The sequence below is a fragment of the Gadus morhua genome, chromosome 15, assembly GCF_902167405.1.
Source record: "Gadus morhua chromosome 15, gadMor3.0, whole genome shotgun sequence".
NCBI classification, from domain to species: Eukaryota; Metazoa; Chordata; class Actinopteri; order Gadiformes; family Gadidae; genus Gadus; species Gadus morhua.
This window is the reverse complement of record NC_044062.1, coordinates 9,941,705-9,959,309: the sequence shown is the minus strand read 5'-3', so window position 1 is coordinate 9,959,309 and position 17,605 is coordinate 9,941,705. Positions and strand designations below refer to the sequence as shown.

At 56.3% G+C, this 17,605-nt stretch overlaps 3 protein-coding genes across 6 annotated transcripts in view; 2 read left to right on the top strand and 1 right to left on the bottom strand.

Annotated features, from left to right (window-relative positions):
• Positions 1-391: 391 nt before the first annotated feature.
• aifm2 (AIF family member 2) lies at positions 392-4,498 on the top strand. 4 transcript variants are annotated; one of them, XM_030378743.1, is made up of 8 exons: positions 392-873; positions 1,258-1,373; positions 1,502-1,621; positions 1,967-2,059; positions 2,547-2,655; positions 2,750-2,902; positions 3,322-3,548; positions 3,615-3,843. In XM_030378743.1, the coding sequence occupies exons 1-8, from the start codon at positions 699-701 to the stop codon at positions 3,636-3,638; spliced, it is 1,017 nt and encodes a 338-aa protein (XP_030234603.1). In that variant the 5' UTR covers positions 392-698; the 3' UTR covers positions 3,639-3,843. The 4 variants fall into 4 exon arrangements, with proteins under 4 accessions (XP_030234603.1, XP_030234604.1, XP_030234601.1 ...); XM_030378744.1 differs by having other exon boundaries at positions 3,681-3,842; XM_030378741.1 differs by lacking the exon at positions 3,615-3,843 and adding an exon at positions 3,937-4,498 and having other exon boundaries at positions 393-873; positions 3,322-3,522.
• Positions 4,413-7,623, bottom strand: LOC115559705 (elongation of very long chain fatty acids protein 6). The gene is made up of 4 exons (XM_030378756.1): positions 7,415-7,623; positions 6,565-6,696; positions 6,213-6,364; positions 4,413-5,985 (listed from the first exon to the last, which is right to left on the bottom strand). The coding sequence occupies exons 1-4, from the start codon at positions 7,501-7,503 to the stop codon at positions 5,537-5,539; spliced, it is 822 nt and encodes a 273-aa protein (XP_030234616.1). The 5' UTR covers positions 7,504-7,623; the 3' UTR covers positions 4,413-5,536.
• A 6,605-nt stretch (positions 7,624-14,228) lies between these two features.
• Positions 14,229-17,605, top strand: part of LOC115559665 (PH and SEC7 domain-containing protein 1) — a 17,267-nt gene continuing 13,890 nt past the window's right edge. Inside the window, exons 1-6 of the mRNA XM_030378692.1 lie at positions 14,229-14,354; positions 14,446-14,548; positions 14,626-14,897; positions 15,179-15,435; positions 15,580-15,793; positions 16,605-16,867. Coding sequence (XP_030234552.1) covers positions 15,182-15,435; positions 15,580-15,793; positions 16,605-16,867 — 731 coding nt within the window. The 5' untranslated portion in view covers positions 14,229-14,354; positions 14,446-14,548; positions 14,626-14,897; positions 15,179-15,181. The remainder of the gene's footprint in view (positions 14,355-14,445; positions 14,549-14,625; positions 14,898-15,178; positions 15,436-15,579; positions 15,794-16,604; positions 16,868-17,605) is intronic.

Here is a 17,605-nt window from a genome sequence, read left to right as displayed (position 1 = left end):
TCCACCACCAGGGAGCGGGAGCTGTTAACAGCAGGTCGGGGGTCCGCCACCAGGGGGCGTGGGCTGTTTACAGGCGCCTTTATTTGTTCATTTAAATAATGGATTATGTCTTTGATTAAACGATCACTAATCCTAAATGTAAAAGAAAAAAAGTGTCAAATGTTATTCTGAATGAAGTTGAATAATTCTTATTGATACATAGTTATTTATTATTTCAATTGAATACGTGTGTACATCTGCATATTGGTGCATTCAATTGATATTTTAACACTGCCAATGTAAGACTTCGTTACAAATACATGACATGTATCAGAGGTATATGTGGTGTGGGGCCAAGTCACAGCAGATTGGTCGAACCTGCAGCAGTGGGCGTGGTTATTTACAGTGACGTCACGGAACTGAACAGGAAAGTTAAACATTGAAGAAAACAGCGATAACTCGGGGTCATCGGTAGCGAGTTATGAGGAAACAGCGAGTTATGAAACTTTATTTCGTCAGCTGATATCCTGGTCAACCCTTCCACCCTCGCAGAAGCGCCCACGGCCCGTGGGTGTCTGAGGCGGAACTTTCCAAAGCTCCAACGAGACCCAGAAGGACTCCATCACGTCCTCCTGCCGGAGGTCTGACAGCGGGAAGTTAGTTCGGGAATCTGCCAGTTCCCCCGAGCTGAGTGTGTGTGTCCGCGCCGGGACGCTGTGATGGGGGCCCAGGGCTCCGTGCCGGAGGGGGTCCATGTGGTGGTAGTCGGCGGGGGGTTCGGAGGCATCGCGGCCGCCCAGCAGCTGAAGTCCAGCGGTGTCAGGTTCACCCTCATCGACCTCAAAGACGCGTTCCATCACAACCCCGGCGCGCTGCGCGCCTCCGTGCAGGACGGTAGTTATATCAACGATGATGATATAGTAATGTGTTGTTACTGATTATTTATTTGCATATCTGCTGCCTATTTTCAATCCTACGTTACTGATATTTTGCGTGATGAAAAACGCCGGTGAAATCATCTGGCCAAACGGGATCTGGAATGACGTTATAAACGGATGTTACTCATGTTATTAAAGATGGATGCAGCACACCATATTATGGGCGGTTCATCTTCATGATGATGGTTATTATGGGTTGTTCATCCTCAACATGACGACGATGCGATTATTATGGGCTGTTCACCCTCAACATGCAATGATGATGATGGTTATTATGGGCTGTTCACCCTCAACATAATGACGATGATGGTGATGATGGTTATTATGGGCTGTTCCTCAGGCTTTGCCCAGAAGACCTTCATCCCCTATGCAGAGACGTTTGGAGAGAGCTTCACCCAGGGACGGGTGGTGCTGGTGGAGCCAGAGGGACAGAGGGTGGTGTTGGAGGACGGGCAGGTGGGTGGGGTGGAGGAGGAAGATCTGAAGGATGGAATTATTGATTGATTGTTTGATTGATTGATTGATTGATTGATTGATTGATTGGGGATCTGAATGAAGGATTGATTAGGGAGGGTGTCTTCCAGGAGGTACTCTACTCCCACCTGATCCTCTGCACCGGTACGGAGGGCACCTTCCCGGGGAAGTACACCAGCCCCTCCTCCACCCAGACCGCCGTCCAGAGGTACCAGGACCTCCTCCAGCAGGTGACGTAGCCCGCAGCCCCGGAGACACCAACCACACCCTACAAACTAGCCCCACGCCTGGGGATTAGCCCCAAACACTAGCCCAAGGATACACCATCCCAAGGACACACTAGCCCAAGGGCACACTAGCCCATACAAACCAGCCATCAAACACTGTAAACACTAGCTTTAAGTCTTCCCTAAGTGTAAGAGTAGGTGTAAGAGTAGGTGTAAGAGTAATTGTAAGAGTAAGTGTAAGAGTAAGTGTGTGTGTGTGTGTGTGTGTGTGTGTGTGTGTGTGTGTGTGTGTGTGTGTGTGTGTGTGTGTGTGTGTGTGTGTGTGTGTGTGTGTGTGTGTGTGTGTAGATCCAGGCCGCGGGGTCGGTTCTGGTGGTGGGTGGGGGGGTGACGGGAGTGGAGATGGCTGCCGAGATCAAGACGGAGTTCCCAGACAAGAAGGTAGGAATGGTCCTCCCGCCCCAGGACGTAGTCTGTACCCCTCTATAGGTCTGGTTCTCCAGCCCCAGGATGTAGTCTGTACCCCTCTATAGGTCTGGTCCTCCCGCCCAAGGGGCGTAGTCTGTACCCCTCTATAGGTCTGGTTCTCCAGCCCCAGGATGTAGTCTGTACCCCTCTATAGGTCTGGTTCTCCAGCCCCAGGATGTAGTCTGTACCCCTCTATAGGTCTGGTTCTCCAACCCCAGGATGTAGTCTGTACCCCTCTATAGGTCTGGTTCTCCAGCCCCAGGATGTAGTCTGTACCCCTCCATAGGTCTGGTCCTCCAACCCCAGGATGTAGTCTGTACCCCTCTATATGTCTGGTTCTCCAGCCCCAGGATGTAGTCTGTACCCCTCTATAGGTCTGGTTCTCCAGCCCCAGGATGTAGTCTGTACCCCCTATAGCTCTATGTGTTCTTGAGGGTCCTAAAGGTGTTTCTCCCGGCAGGTGGTCCTGGTCCATTCCCGGATCCCCCTGGCCGACCCGGGCCTGCTGGCCAGCGTCAGGCAGCAGGCGAAGGAGGTCCTGATGGAAAAGGGAGTGGAGCTGGTTCTGGGTGAGACCTTGTGGCGGGGCTTTAGACCCCTGATCACCACCAGTGTCTGTCTGAAGGCTGTGGTGAATGAGTCCTTCTCTCTGGCTCCGGGCAGGCCAGAAGCTGTTGGGCCTGGAGGGGGTGGAGCTTAACGTGACCCGGAGGAACCAGCTTCTGACCACAGACCAGGGCACGGAGATCAGGGCCGACCTGGTCATCAGCTGCACCGGGCAGAGGGTCAACTCTGCTGCCTACGCATCCGGCCTGGGTGAGTCTAGACCACCACCCCCCAGAACACACACTGGGTGAGGCTAGACCACCGCCCCCCAGACCCCACACTGGGTGAGTCTGTACCACCACCCCCCAGAACACACACTGGGTGAGGCTAGACCACCACCCCCCAGACCCCACACTGGGTGAGTCTAGACCACCGCCCCCCTAGACCCCACTCTGGGTGAGTCTAGACCACCACCCCCCCAGACCCCACTCTGGGTGAGTCTAGACCACCACCCCCCCAGACCCCCAAGCCTGGGTAAGGCTAGACCACCATCCCCCAGACCCCACAGCCAGTCTATACCACCACCCCCCAGAACACACACTGGGTGAGTCTAGATCTACGCCCCCCCCCAGACCCCTAGAGAAGGTCCCTGATGAGGATCTAATACTGAACTCCTTGTTCTTCTCCAGCCGACTGGGTAGCAGAGGATGGATCTCTGAAGGTGAACCCCCACCTCCAGGTGGGGTCGCACCCAAACATCTACGCCGTCGGAGACTGCGCCAACATCCAAGAGCCGAAGATGGCGTACCACGCCGGGCTCCACGCCGCCGTCGCCGTTAGCAACATCACCAACAGCCTATCAGGGAAGGATCTGTGTACCTACAGCACAGGTAGCTCCCAGCACTATCTCACACAGGTAGCATCTAGCTCCCAGCGCTAACTCACACAGGTAGCATCTAGCTCCCATCACTAACTCACACAGGTAGCATCTAGCTCCCAGCGCTAACTCACACAGGTAGCATCTAGCTCCCAGCGCTAACTCACACAGGTAGCATCTAGCTCCCAGCGCTAACTCACACAGGTAGCATCTAGCTCCCATCACTAACTCACACAGGTAGCATCTAGCTCCCAGCGCTAACTCACACAGGTAGCATCTAGCTCCCAGCGCTAACTCACACAGGTAGCATCTAGCTCCCAGCGCTAACTCACACAGGTAGCATCTATCTCCCGACGTTGACTTAGCCCTGCGTTGTGTTGCTAGTTCACTGCACCGTGTTGCTAGGTAACTTGTGTTGTGTTGCTAGGCAGCGTGACCATGCTGGTGGCCCTGGGCCGGGACGCGGGCGTGGGTCAGTTCAACGGCTGCCGCCTGCCGCGCATCGCCGTGGTGCTGGGCAAGAGCAAGGACCTGCTGCTGTGGAAGAGCTGGAGGGACATGGGCCAGACCGCCCCCTGACCCGGGAGAGACCCGGACCAGAACACCCCCTGGACTAGACCCAGACCGCCCATGACCCAGCAGTCGGTCGTCGTGGAGACGGCTCTGACCTCCTCAGGTTCAGAGCTCAAATTGTGGCGACAGTTTGACCACTGGACCGATACTGATCCCCAAGTGACCTCTGCCTTGACCCCAGACCTGGTGGTCGTCTACCTCCGGCCCCCTGCTGGGTGGACTGTAGTTTGGCTACATATGCATCTCATGACCTCAATTAAAACTGTTTGTCACGTTATTGCACTTGAATAAACACATTGCAGATCAATGAGCCAGAGATTGGTGCCAAGCTTTACACTCAAATGTTCTTTATTACCTTTTTTTTCAAAACATTAAAATAGTTTCCAAACTTTAAATAAAATGTAACAGGAGCTTGATCTCAGATTGCTTCATTCATAACCTTGGTTACATTCAACAAGCTAAAGTCGGGCCGTGTGGCCGGCCTTCCATTGCTCTTCAATACTTGTTTGTTGTCATACTTGGTAGTTTTACAGTGCAGACAGTTTACATTCTGATTAAATCTTCTCTAGGGAACAACCCCCCCCCCCCCCCCCCCAGCCAACCAGGTCCTTTATAAAGACCAGTATATTCTCCATTTGACTTTTGGAAAGATTTTACCAGCAAGATGTGTAAATTATCTCTCCAAAACGTGTGAACAACTCTTAGTAAACATTTATCACACCAAAATTCTGAATGTGTTCCTTACTTAGAACCATTAAAATCGGTCCATAGTTGAGGTAGTAGATCGTGTATCGTTTTAAAAAAAATGCCCACTAGAGGGCAGTGATGAGCGGAACACAGCGGCCCACGAGAGGGCAGTGATGAGCGGAACCCCGAGTAGCCACTGAATAAATTATTAAAGATTTAGAAAACAAACATAAGGACTGACGTGAGCCCGGGGAGAAGTCCCAGCTCTTCAGAACACGCTAACGGATCAACCAGCGTCCACTTCCGTGTCGGGACGACCCGAAACGGGACTCCACCCAGAGAGCTCAGGGATGTCGAAGAACCGGCGGACCGAGAGCCGGCGCCGCGCCCTGAGAGCACCTGCAGGCTCCGCCCCCTCCTCTCAGCACTCCTCAGCCGCCGCACCGGTCCGACCGGTTCCCCGGGTAACGCAGCATCGCTCGGTTGCCAAGAAACACTTCAATGAGGCCATGAGTCTGGAATGTGGGTGGGTGAATGATGCAACGTCCCACCCCCACTGGGGGGGTGGTGAGGCAGGAAGGGTGCGCGTCTTCATGGCAGGTGAACCCAGCAGACCTGACACTGCTAAAAAAGGCATGGCTATAAAACTGGTATACTGCAGAACCGGTTCCAACCAGACTGGTCCCGCAGCACCTCGCTGGTTGGAGAGATTCTTTAAAAAAGGTGATGTCCCATCCCGGCCCCTGGGGCCCCCCGCCCCGCGGGCCCTAGTCCAGCTTGGAGGTCTTAGGGCTCTTGGGGCTCTTGGGGGGCGCGCGGCCCCTCAGGTAGGTCTGGTAGAAGAACTGGGTGAACAGCACCAGGTAGCTGAAGTACATGAGCGAGGCCCACACGATGTTGTCCAGGTGGGAGGGGCAGTCCCCGCTCTGCATCCAGCGGTACACCAGCGCGCTCACAGTCACGCCCATCAGCATCTGGCTGATCTGGGCGCTGGTGATCAGCATGGCCAGCGGGCGCGGCACGCGGACGCCCGCCGCGCGCGCCGCGTAGTACGAGTACATGAGCGCGTGCACCGAGAAGTTCATGGTCATGAACCAGCCGCCGCCCGCCACCGTGTCCTTGTAGGAGTACCAGGAGTAGAGCAGCACCGTGATGTGGTGGTACCAGTGGAGGAAGATGAGGCGCTGCTTACGGAGCACGATGAACAAGGTGTCGCCTGGGGATGGACGGCACAGACGGGTCAGCCAGGAGCAGGTAGGGGTTAGACAGTACAGTCCGCTCAGCAAGGGTAGACAGTACAGACAGCTCAGCCAGGAGCAGGTAGGGGTCAGACAGTTCCGAAGGAACATGGAGTCTGAAGGTATTTTAGGGAGAGTACAATCCATCCAACAGTCAGCAGATGATGGACGACCCAGAGGTCGGGGGTCAGAGGGGAGGGCTTACCGAGCTCCGGAGCCTTGCTGAGGACGAAGGCGTAGGCCCAGAACTTGGAGACGGGAGCGTAGTAGAAGCCCTGGTCACAGATGGACCTCCTGAAGCCCCCGGAGGAGAGCACGTAGAGCATGTACCAGCCGGTGCGGACCGCCCCCACGATGCTGAGAGAGCGAGACGCAGAGTGGAAGAGCAAGTTCATCATAAAGCCTGCACAATTCTGACATTCCAGAAAGTGTACCAATATCCAGACGCTGATGGAACGAGGTTCTGCAGCTCAGGGATGGAAGGAGAGGAGAGGGAAGTCCGCCTGCTTCACTCCCTCCACCCGTCTGACTGCTCCCCGTATGTCTGCGGTCCTCACCTGAAGACAGCCAGGCCCAGGGACCACAGCACCAGCGGTCTCCTCAGGTTCAGCTTCGGCCGTTCCCTCATGAAGTGCTGCCCTCCGAACACCAGCACCGCATACAGAGCGCAGAACGCAAAGGCCTTGGTCCTACAACACAAGGGATAGAGGATCAGTCAGACCCAGCAGGGGTTAGTGGATCAGTCAGACCCAGCAGGGGTTAGAGGATCAGTCAGTGCCGGCAGGGGTGAGGACCAGGGGTTTCAAAAGTACAGGAATAGATCACCCCTAAGGATTTTCCGACTATCAGATTTAAATAATTTATAGCACTTGGCATTATGAATATTGTTAAACTGTTTACAATATAACGGCAGTGATTGAAAGCATACGTGAGAAGGTAGAGAAGACAGTAGATCCACAAGTCAACAGAAGAAGGTAAATTAACGGCTCTACAATCTGCTCCTCAGCGGGCTCCCAGTTTGTTTACCTACGGATCAAATCACTTCCCCGGCGACCAGCCCGTCGCTAGATTCACCACACCTGTGGAATAGGCTACCTGATGACGCACCATGACGGAGCGGGTCACTGGAGACCAGCTCCTCTCAGACCATAAAGGCTACTAGGCTAAGTTTCGGTTCTCCCAAACGTGGCTCTGTAGACAGGCTTGAGCCAAATTGAGCTACAAACCAGATAGAAATCAGAGCCGCGCGTCCAGATCAGGCGAGTCCTGAACGCAGGACCCAGATCAACAAGACTCTGGTCTCACGTCGCCCACCAGAGCAGTCGCTAAAGGACCGATGCCACCAAGAGGGGACCGGGCTGTAGTCCCCCGGCCGTGTGGGTCACATTCCGACAGAAGGAGTCTCACCAGTGGTTCTGCATCCAGTCGATGGCGCTCCTCTCGTCGAAGCTCCTCTCGAATGAGTACTCAGAGAACGGGTAGTCCGTGGCGTTCATCGCTGCTGCTGCTGCTTCTTCCTTTTCTTCTTATTCTTTTTCTGCTGCTGCTGATCAAATGACACAAAGCCGAGCAGGTGGTTGTGTGTGTGAGAGTCTGCTGGCGTCTGACCTCACCTGCTTTCAGACCCGAATAAAAGCCTATTAGCGAGGGGCGGGGCTTAAGCGCCAACCTGCCAGAGTGGGCGTGGATACAGATAGGTGAACAACGCCCCTCCACCACGCTGTCGAAGAGAGGAGTAGAGCACGAGGACAGGTAGAACAGCTCCTAAAAAAACCCGCTCATCTTCACCAGAGGTTAATGTAACCTGGAAATGAGCAGGGGGGTCATTGGTCATTGGTGAATTACACACACTGAGGGCATACACACTGAGAGCACACACACTGAGAACATACACACTGAGACACACACTGAGAGCATATGAGACACACACTGAGAACATATACACACTGAGAACATACACACAGATATTTTATTATGAATAATTGTTTCAGTATATAGCCTACTACACGTGAACGCTCCAAAAATAAACAAGATAACACTTTTTGCCTGGATTTATTTGATTTTATTAGAGAACAAAGCGGGACATTTTGCCATGAAAACCAATCCTGAGTTTGAGGTCTCAATCCCGAGGAAGCGAACCAATCGAATGGCGCCATTTTAGGAGGATCACGTGTAGCATATACCAAACAGTGATAGACTGGGCGAGACCATGGGGGGGGGATACCAGGGGTTCTGTGTGTGTGTGTGTGGGGGGGGGTCTGTAGGGTGAGGGGGGAGAAGTGAAGAACCACCCATGAAACTATCAGAATGCTCTCCTGAATATTCATGAGCACCTCAGTGTCGTGGTTTCACCGCCCGAAAATCCTCAATATACTGCTGTGTGTGGGTGAGTGTTTGTGTGAGTATGTGTCTAAGTGTGTGTATGTGTGTGTGTGTGTGTGTGTGTGTGTGTGTCTAAGTGTGTGTCTGAATGTGTGTGTGTGTGTGTGTGTGTGTGTGTGTGTGTGTGTGTGTGTGTGTGTGTTTTCGTGTGAGTGTGTGTGTTTGCGTGCATGTGTTTGAGTGTGTGTTTGTGTGAGCGGGTTTGTGTTTGTGTGTGTGTGTATAAGTGTGTGTGTGTGTGTGTGTGTGTGTGTGTGTGTGTGTGTGTGTGTGTGTGTGTGTGTGTGTGTGTCTGTGTGTCTGTGTGCGCGTGTGTCTCGGTGTGTGCGTGTGTTTGTGTGTGTTTCAATTCAAGTTGCCAGGTCACCCCTTTGGTTTTCTTAGTTCTCACTGCAGGAGGGAAGAGTTTAACATACACACACTGTAGAACTGTATGGCTAATTGTACTGGTAGTAATTCTACAGTAATTCGACAGTACAGTACTAAAGTAGTACTACTATGTGTATGCATACTATCTATATGTCTGTATGTCAGGGCTCCCTTGAAAAAGTTTCATGGGACTCACCTTGATAAAAAAAGGTTAAATAAAAAAAAAATATATATGGCCCATTGGACCGCAGGAACAACATAATACAACAGCGGTGACAGTAGCTGCACTACTTGTCTGTAGATGAGTACAAGTATGAGTGCCTGTAAAAACCTGGTGAAAGTCGCCCCCTGCTGGACGACCCGTCCCCCCCGGCTGCTTTCATGTCACCTCGGCTAGTTCATCTTAGTAGAACATTCACTCACTCAGTCTCTCTCTCTCTCTCTCTCTCTCTCTCTCTCTCTCTCTCTCTCTCTCTCTCTCTCTCTCTCTCTCTCTCTCTCTCTCTCTCTCTCTCTCTCTCTCTCTCTCTCTCTCTCTCTCTCTCTCTCTCTCTCTCTCTCTCTCTCTCTCTCTCTCCCGCTCACATTTTCTCACTCACTCCGACTCTCCATCTCTCTAACTCACCCACTCTCCTGTGTATAGCAGTCAATTATTCATAATCACATTCTTTATTAATGATCTACTTATTTTACTCATAAGGAATTGCAAATCTCTGAATGGCTGCAGTCCTACAAGACAACACGTCGCGCTGAGAGTAACAACAATTCACCACTTCATCCGCTAGTCACCTATGAGGCGATGCTGCTGCAGGCGCTGAGAGGGTGAACTCAGGGGACACCGGGAGAGGCTCTCCGGTCAGCTCGTTTTGCCACCCATCGGTTCCGGTGTCAGGGGTAAACAGGGAAACCGCCGAATCTCCCGCCACTACCACGGTTATATGAGTGACGTCACTAATCAATTAAGCAAACGTTATTCCGGTGTCGAGGACGCGCGCACGTCTCGTCCCGTGGAGCGCGAGAGGAGCTGTCCGTTCAGGACCCGGTTCGCTCCTCCTCCGCCACGCGCTTCGTGACGTCACCCACCGCGTCCGCACTCGGAAACCGGAGCCTACATAAATCCCACCGTCACCGGGAGCACCGGAGCCACCGGGCGACTGTCCGCCTTTCCCGGACCGGAGCAGGTCTCCCCTCGGCCAGGACCGGTGAGTGTCCCGGTGTGTGCGGTGGCTTCGCCCGCTCGTCGGTGAGTTCCGTTATTCTCCGTTCATGTGTCTCCCGCTCGGCTGTGAGGTAACCGGTGGGTTCCTTACGGTCCGCGGTCATAAGCGGTGCGGCTCCTGTTTAACCGGAGACCGGTGGGCAGACGGACCGACGGCCGGGATAGGACTGACGGACCACTTTAGAATACTTTACTGCCCAACAAAGTTAATAAGTTATTGAACACACACATACACACACACACGCACGCATGCACACACACACACACACACACACACACACACACACACACACACACACACACACACACACACACACACACACACACACACACACACACACACACACACACACACTCTAGACTCTAGATAGTCAGCTATCATAAATGGATCCTCGTGTTTATTGTGAAACACTAAGATGGTAAAGTCTGCATCAATCCCCTGAGTCAGTGAATGCCGGGTGGCACCATCACCACCATGTTGCATAAGTATTCAAAGTTGGGTCTACATTTTGCCATACTGTGTGTGTTGGAGTTTAATGATGAAGACCCAGGCAGCCTCAGACGAGGTCTGGAGGAAGGGGTTGGTGAGGCTGAAGTATCACTCCTTTTTCGCATCTGGTCGTCTGGTTCAGCCACCAGGGGTCCTGACCAGAGTGGAAACACACACCTGAGGCTGGGGGCTAGAGGCTAGGACCTCAGACCTGAGGCTGGGGGCTAGAGGCTAGGACCTGAGGCTGGGGGCTAGAGGCTAGGACCTACGACCTGAGGCTGGGGGCTAGAGGCTAGGACCTACGACCTGAGGCTGGGGGCTAGAGGCTAGGACCTACTACCTGAGGCTGGAGGCCCGTCTACAGGTCACTACAGGCTAGTCATTCTACAGGTAGTTTAATCTACAAGTCAGTCTACAGGTTAGTCTACAGGTAGTTTAGTCTACAGGTAAGTCTAGGTCAGTTTACAGGTAAGTCTACAGGTTAGTCTACAGGTCAGTCAGTTTGCAGGTCAGTCTACAGGTTAGTCTACAGGTAAGTCTACAGGTTAGTCTACAGGTCAGTCAGTCTACAGGTTAGTCTACAGGTCAGTCAGTCTACAGGTTAGTCTACAGGACAGTCTACAAGTCAGTCTGCAGGTAGGTGGTGTTAAGGTAAAGACACTGAAGCACAGATTTAACCCCCTCTTTAAACCCCTCCCCCTCCCATCTGCCACACTCTGCTCTCCGCCCACATTGGATGGCTGAGGAAGGCTGGTCTGAATCCAATCCTTTGATTGGCTGATAATGGGAAATAGAGATATGGGGGCGGGGTCCTCACAGACTTAAGCTGGGAGAGAGAGAGAGAGCGTGAGAGAGAGGATTACATTTGTATTAGAGACAGAGCTAGAATAAGGAGAGGACGTTTCCACGGTAACTTGTTTGTTGTTACAAAGATGAGAACACAGGGTAAGCTTTTTCCTCGTCCACTTTGTGTGTGTGTATGTTGTGTGTGTGTGTGTCTGTGTGCGTTGGTTTGTGTATATGAATTGGCAAGCATGTACGCGTGTGTGTGGGCGTCTGTTTGTGTTTGTGTATGAAGTACCTGAGGTTGGAGAGTTGCATGCTGGGTAATAAGGGAATCCTATTATCTTTACTAACAGAAGCAGCAGAGTAACAAGGAGACTTTCATCTGTGTGTGTGTGTGTGTGTGTGTGTGTGTGTGTGTGTGTGTGTGTGTGTGTGTGTGTGTGTGTGTGTGTGTGTGTGTGTGTGTGTGTGTGTGTGTGTTTGCCTGTCTGTCTGTCTGTCTGTCTGTCTGTCTGTCTGTCTGTCTGTCTCCCAGTCTGTTTCCAGATGGACCAGGAGAGTAAGCCCTCAGCTCCTCAGCAGCTGACCTAGAGCCCCCGGAGGTCAGAGGTCGCCCCCAGGGCATGACCCAGCCAGGCCAGGTCCTCCACCTCTACCTGGAAGTGCGCTCCCCAGGAGGAGGAGGAGATGAGCAGTCAAATCCTCGGATGCTCCAAGGTCCTAGCCCCCCCCCCCCCTCTCGCCGGACCCCCCCCCATGGACCGCCCCCCCGCCCCAGGACCAGCAGAGATCCCAGCTCCCTTCCCCCGGACCCCTTGGACCCCCAGCACCCGGGAGCCCCCCAGCACCCGGGAGCCCCCCCTACGGATCTGCCCCCCCCCCAGAGCCGGCGCTGCCAGGACCCGGACCGGACAAGACTCCTCACCCCTCCAGAGCCCCTCCCCCCCCGGGGAGGCCCCGGTCCGGGGCGAGGGATGCTGTCGGCCCCGCCCGCCTCCCCCAGGCCACGTCCTGAGGCGGGCCAGCGGTCTGTGGTGACCTTCAGCTACGTGCAGAAGGCCAACGTCCAGAGCCTGGACCCCCCCGGGACCCGGGACCCCCCCAGGACCCGGGACCCCCCCGGGACCCACGACCACCCCGATTCCCGTGACCGGCCCGGGATAAGGGACCCCCCCTGGACCCTAGACCGGCCTGGGACCCGGGACCCCCCCGGGACCCAGGACTACCCAGATTCCCGGGACCGGCCCGGGACCCAGGACTACCCCGATTCCCGGGACCGGCCCGGGACCAGGGACTGCCCTGGGACCCGGGAGCCGAGGTGGACGGCCGACCGGACGGACCCCCCCTCGCCGTGGGGGGGGGAGGAGCCTGACAGGATGGACCCCCCCTGGTGCCAGACCCCCCATGGCTCCCCCAATCGCAGCCGGACCGGCCCGGAGCCCCCACGGACCCCAGAGGATGGGGGCTCCCCTGCCCCCCGGCGTGGGCCGGCCGGCCCATGTCCGGGGGGCCACAGCCCCAGTCTGCCCCGACAGCCGGTGTCCCCCTGCGGAGGGTCCTGGGCCGGGTCCGGGTCCGGGTCCTGGTCCGGGTCCTGGGCTAGGGGCCCGGTCTCCCCGCGGGCCGCCCGCACCCTGCCCTGCAGACCCCCAGCCCAGGTCCCCGATCCGGCGAGCAGCAGCTGGTCCGGGGGGCCTCAAAGGAGCCCCATGCTGGACCGCTCCTCCTCCCCTGCCAGGAGGTCCCAGAACCAGGACCCCCCACCGCCCTGGCTGGGGGACGAGAGCCCCCGCTTATCCAGCCGCTACCGACCCCCGTTGCATGCTGGGAGGCCCACTGACATCCAGCACCACATCCCTGCTAGCACTAGCACTAGCTACCATAGTAGCCCCCCCTGCAGCATTAGCCCCAATGCTAGCCCAACGTTCAGCACTAGCTACCATGCTAGCCCCCCCCGCAGCATTAGCCCCCATGCTAGCCCAACGTTCAGCACAAGCTACTATGCTAGCCCCCCGTTAGTCACTAGCTACCATGCTAGCCCACCGTTTAGCACTAGCTACCATTCTAATCCACCGTTAGGAGCTAGCTACCATGCTAGCCACCATGCTAGCCCCCCCTGCAGGACGAGCTACCATCTTAGCGACACCAGCATGGCCTTGAGTCACAGCGCTCACAATGATCGCAGCACTGGTAACAATAACATGCACCAACATGCTAGGAATAGCATGCATCCTAGTGCTAGCAGTAGCCCTCACAGGTCAGTCTATTCACCCCAAGGCTACGGCATCGCTAGCGATGCTAGCAATGCTAGCAGTGCTAGAAGACCATCTGCTAGCAGCCGGAGCAGCTCCCCCGCTAGGAGCCCTGAAGTAGCTCGTAGGCTAGCTAACAGGCTAGCCCTGGAGGCATCCCGGTCCTCCCTGTTCACCGAGCGCCGCAGCCCCCCCCCTGAAGACCCACCGCCTGACGGCCCCCTGGTGGAGGGGCTCATTCACGGAACAACCTCGCCCTGGGCCTCCCCCCCCGCCACCCCCCAGGACCCGGCCCCCCTGCTGAGAGCAGAACCAGACCGTTTGGGACGTGGGGGCACCCTCTGTCCAGTGGGGGGAGGCCAGGACCCCTGGAACCGGCACCCCGCCCCCTCCAGCCCCGCCCCCTCCAGCCCCGCCCCTTCAGGCCACGCCCCCTCGAGCCATGCCCCTTCAGGCCACGCCAATTCAGCCCTTCAGCCTCCTCAGTTCAGGGGGGAGGGGGGCTCCAGGAGGCTGCTGACCCCTAGAGAAGAGGCTCCTCCAGGGGGCCCCTCCCCCCGAGACCTGGACCCGGGGACCCCCCCGGAATCCCGAGGGGGGGCGGGGCCCTCTCCTCACACAGAGGAGGGGGACGGAGGAGGAGGAGCGGAGGGGCGGAGGAGAGGGGCGGGGTCCTCCTCCCAGAGCTCCAGCGGGGTGACGGGCAGCGTGTCCGGCAGCGGGGGGGGCAGCGGAGGGGGCGGGGCCAGCGGGGGAGGCGGGGCCTCCCAGACGGACGCGGAGGGCAGTCTGTCCCCAGAAAGCTGCAGCCAGTCCAGTCAGCGGAGCGACACGCCCACAACACCACAGGTGGGGCGGGGTCTATGTTAATAGGGGGTGGGGCTGTGGGTACAGCAGACCTCTGGCCATGTTCTTCAACGTCTACTTCACTGATCCGCAGAGCGAGACCACTCCAGACCCGAGTGCACGATCCCAGAGGATCGCTCAGGCCAAGTGGGAGTTCCTGTTCGGAGTCTCCACCCAGGACCCCGGCGGCTCTACAGGTGGGTCTACTGGTTCCACTGGCCAGCCTCCCAGTTGGACCACAGTCTGCAGCACTAAGAACCCTTCTCTCCAGCAGACGGCCGCCCTCTGACCCGCCCCCCCCCCCACTCCCTCCACCTGAAGCTGACCAATCAGCAGAGCGGCTGGGAGCTGGAGGGTCAGAGGTCATCGGGGCAGCAGCAGGTGCAGCATGTCCAGGTGGAGCTGGTGACCCTCAGCCCGCCTGGCTCCGCCCCCAACGCCGGCTCCTCCCCCAACACCGGCGTCATCCGGCGGCGCATCACCTACTCTGAGACCGACCTGGACGCCGTCCCGCTGAGGTGCTACCGCGAGACGGACCTGGACCAGGTAGGACCTGTCACGCAGACGGACCTGTCACTCACCATCACCTGTCACTCACCTTCACCTGTCACTCACCATGACCTGTCCCTTACCATGACCTGTCACTCACCATGACCCCCTTTCTCTATGCTCTAACGAGTCACTCCGGTGACACCATGTTGATTTTATGATGATTTCATAGGGTGCACTACTGCACTGTGATTGGCTGGCTGTTTAAGTCCCCTTTTATTGTTGACCTATGGCAGCGTGTTGCGCCCCCTGAAGGATCTGTCGGCTCCTCCCCCCAGGTGATGCTGGCGCAGGCGGAGGAGGAGCTAGAGGAAGACTCCGCCTTCGGGAGCAACCGCAGCACGCCGGGAACGCCCGGCTCTGGGGATAGCCCTACCCAAAGCTCCCAGAGGCTGCTGGGAAAGGCCCGGCAGTGGGCGGAGCCTGATCAGGAAGTAGAGGAGGAGGAGGGCGTGGCCAGCTGGGCAAGCGTCAGGATGCAGGGAGACAGGAAGAGACAGGAAGACGAACGGGAGTCTGGGCTGCTGACCCGGAGGTCAGACACACACACACACACACGCACACACAAACACGTACACACACATACACACACACACACACATCTATATGGTAGCAGATGCACCAACATTGAAGTTGGGGTCGAAATATTTTCAGAGTTTGAAATGTGTGTGCCCCCCAGGTCGGAGGTGTGGGACGGCCCCCTCCAGCTGAGGTGGCCCCTCCCCCTTCCCAGCCCCCCCCAGCTGGACTCCTTCAGCCGGCACTTCGAGAGCATCGTGGAGTCGCACCGTGCCAAGGGGACCTCCTTCTCCAGCCTGGACAGCTGGGACCTCCTTCTGAGCCCCGCCCACACCTTCAGCTTCGACCTGTCCACCCTCACGCCCTACATACAGGTGAGACCCCCCCTCACACCCTACATACAGTTGAGACCCCCCCTCACGCCCTACATACAGGTGAGACCCCCCCTCACGCCCTACATACAGGTGAGACCCCCCCTCACGCCCTACATACAGGTGAGACCCCCCCTCACGCCTTACATACAGGTGAGACCCCCCCTCACGCCCTACATACAGGTGAGACCCCCCCTCACGCCCTACATACAGGTGAGACCCCCCCTCACGCTCTACATACAGGTGAGACCCCCCTTATACACGTGAGACCCCCCTTATACAGTTGAGACCCCCTCATACAGGTGAGACCCCCCTTATACAGGTGAGACCCCCTCATACAGGTGAGATCCCCCCCTCACGCCCAACAAACAGGTGAGACCCCCCCCTCACGCTCTACATACAGGTGAGACCCCCCTTATACAGTTGAGACCCCCTCATACAGGTGAGACCCCCCTCATACAGGGAAGACCCCCCCTCATGCAGGTGAGACCCCCTCACACAGGGAAGACCCCCCCTCACACAGGTGAGACCCCCCCTCATACAGGTGAGACCCCCCCTCATACAGGGGGACCCCCGTCATACAGGTGAGACCCCCCTCACTCCCTAGATTAAGAATGTCTGTGTTTGTGTACGTGTGTGTGTTTCTGTACGTGTACACGTGTGTTCATGTGTGTTTGCATATGTGTGTGTGTGTGTGTGTGTGTGTGTGTGTGTGTGTATGTCTGTGTGCACGTGGTTGTGTGTGTGTGTTTGTGTGTGTGTGTGTGTGTGTGTGCACGTGGGTGTGGGTGTGCATGTGCATGTGTGTGTGTAGGCTCAGGGGAGAGAGGGTCCCAGGCAGAAGATGGACCTGAGTTTCGCTCCACTGGTCGAACCGGTTGTGTCCAGTCTGGACGAGACGTCGCGTTCCGAAACACTGCCCACCGTGCGGGCGGGGCTTAACGGAGGAGGAGGAGCCAAAGATGACCTCATCCCCAGAATGCGTCCCCGGAGGGAGAGGGAGTCATGGCGACGAGCCAACAGCAGAGACGACGTCCATAAGGCTGACTCCGCCTCCTCGCTCCAGGGCAGCTCCCGGTCAGTCTCTGCTACCCTGGTATTAGCATTAGCATCGAGCTAATAGGTTCTAACGGTTAGCATCATGCTACAGGAGACTAGCAGTACAGAAGATAACAGGATGCTAAGATGAGTGGTAAGAATCATGGTACATGATGACAGTGAGGTACAGCCAATTACCTCCAAGTTAAAGCCAACACCTGCTGGCTGCAGTGGTCCGCCACCAGGTGGTGGTGCTGGCTGCAGCTCAAGCGGCCCGCCACCAGGTGGTGGTGCTGGCTGCAGCTCCAGTGGTCCGCCACCAGGTGGTGGTGCTGGCTGCAGCTCCAGCGGTCCGCCACCAGGTGAGGCTAAAAAGTCCGACTGGGATCTGAGAACTGATACGCTCACTCGAGGAGCCTGCTCTGTCCGATCTGACAGTCATATCAGCAGTAGTTCGAGGGTGTCTCTGTGTTTGCGTGTATGTGTGTGTATGTGTTGTGTGTGTGTGTGTGTGTGTGTGTGTGTGTGTGTGTGTGTGTGTGTGTGTGTGTGTGTGTGTGTGTGTGTGTGTGTGTGTGTGTGTTTGTGTGTTGGGTGGGGTTACCTCAGCTCCACTCTAATTAAACTCATGTGGTGCTAAAGCATTCCATGGAAAACCTCAAGAACACATTCTCTCTCTCTCTCTCTCTCTCTCTCTCTCTCTCTCTCTCTCTCTCTCTCTCTCTCTCTCTCTCTCTCTCTCTCTCTCTCTCTCTCTCTCTCTCTCTCGCTCCTCAC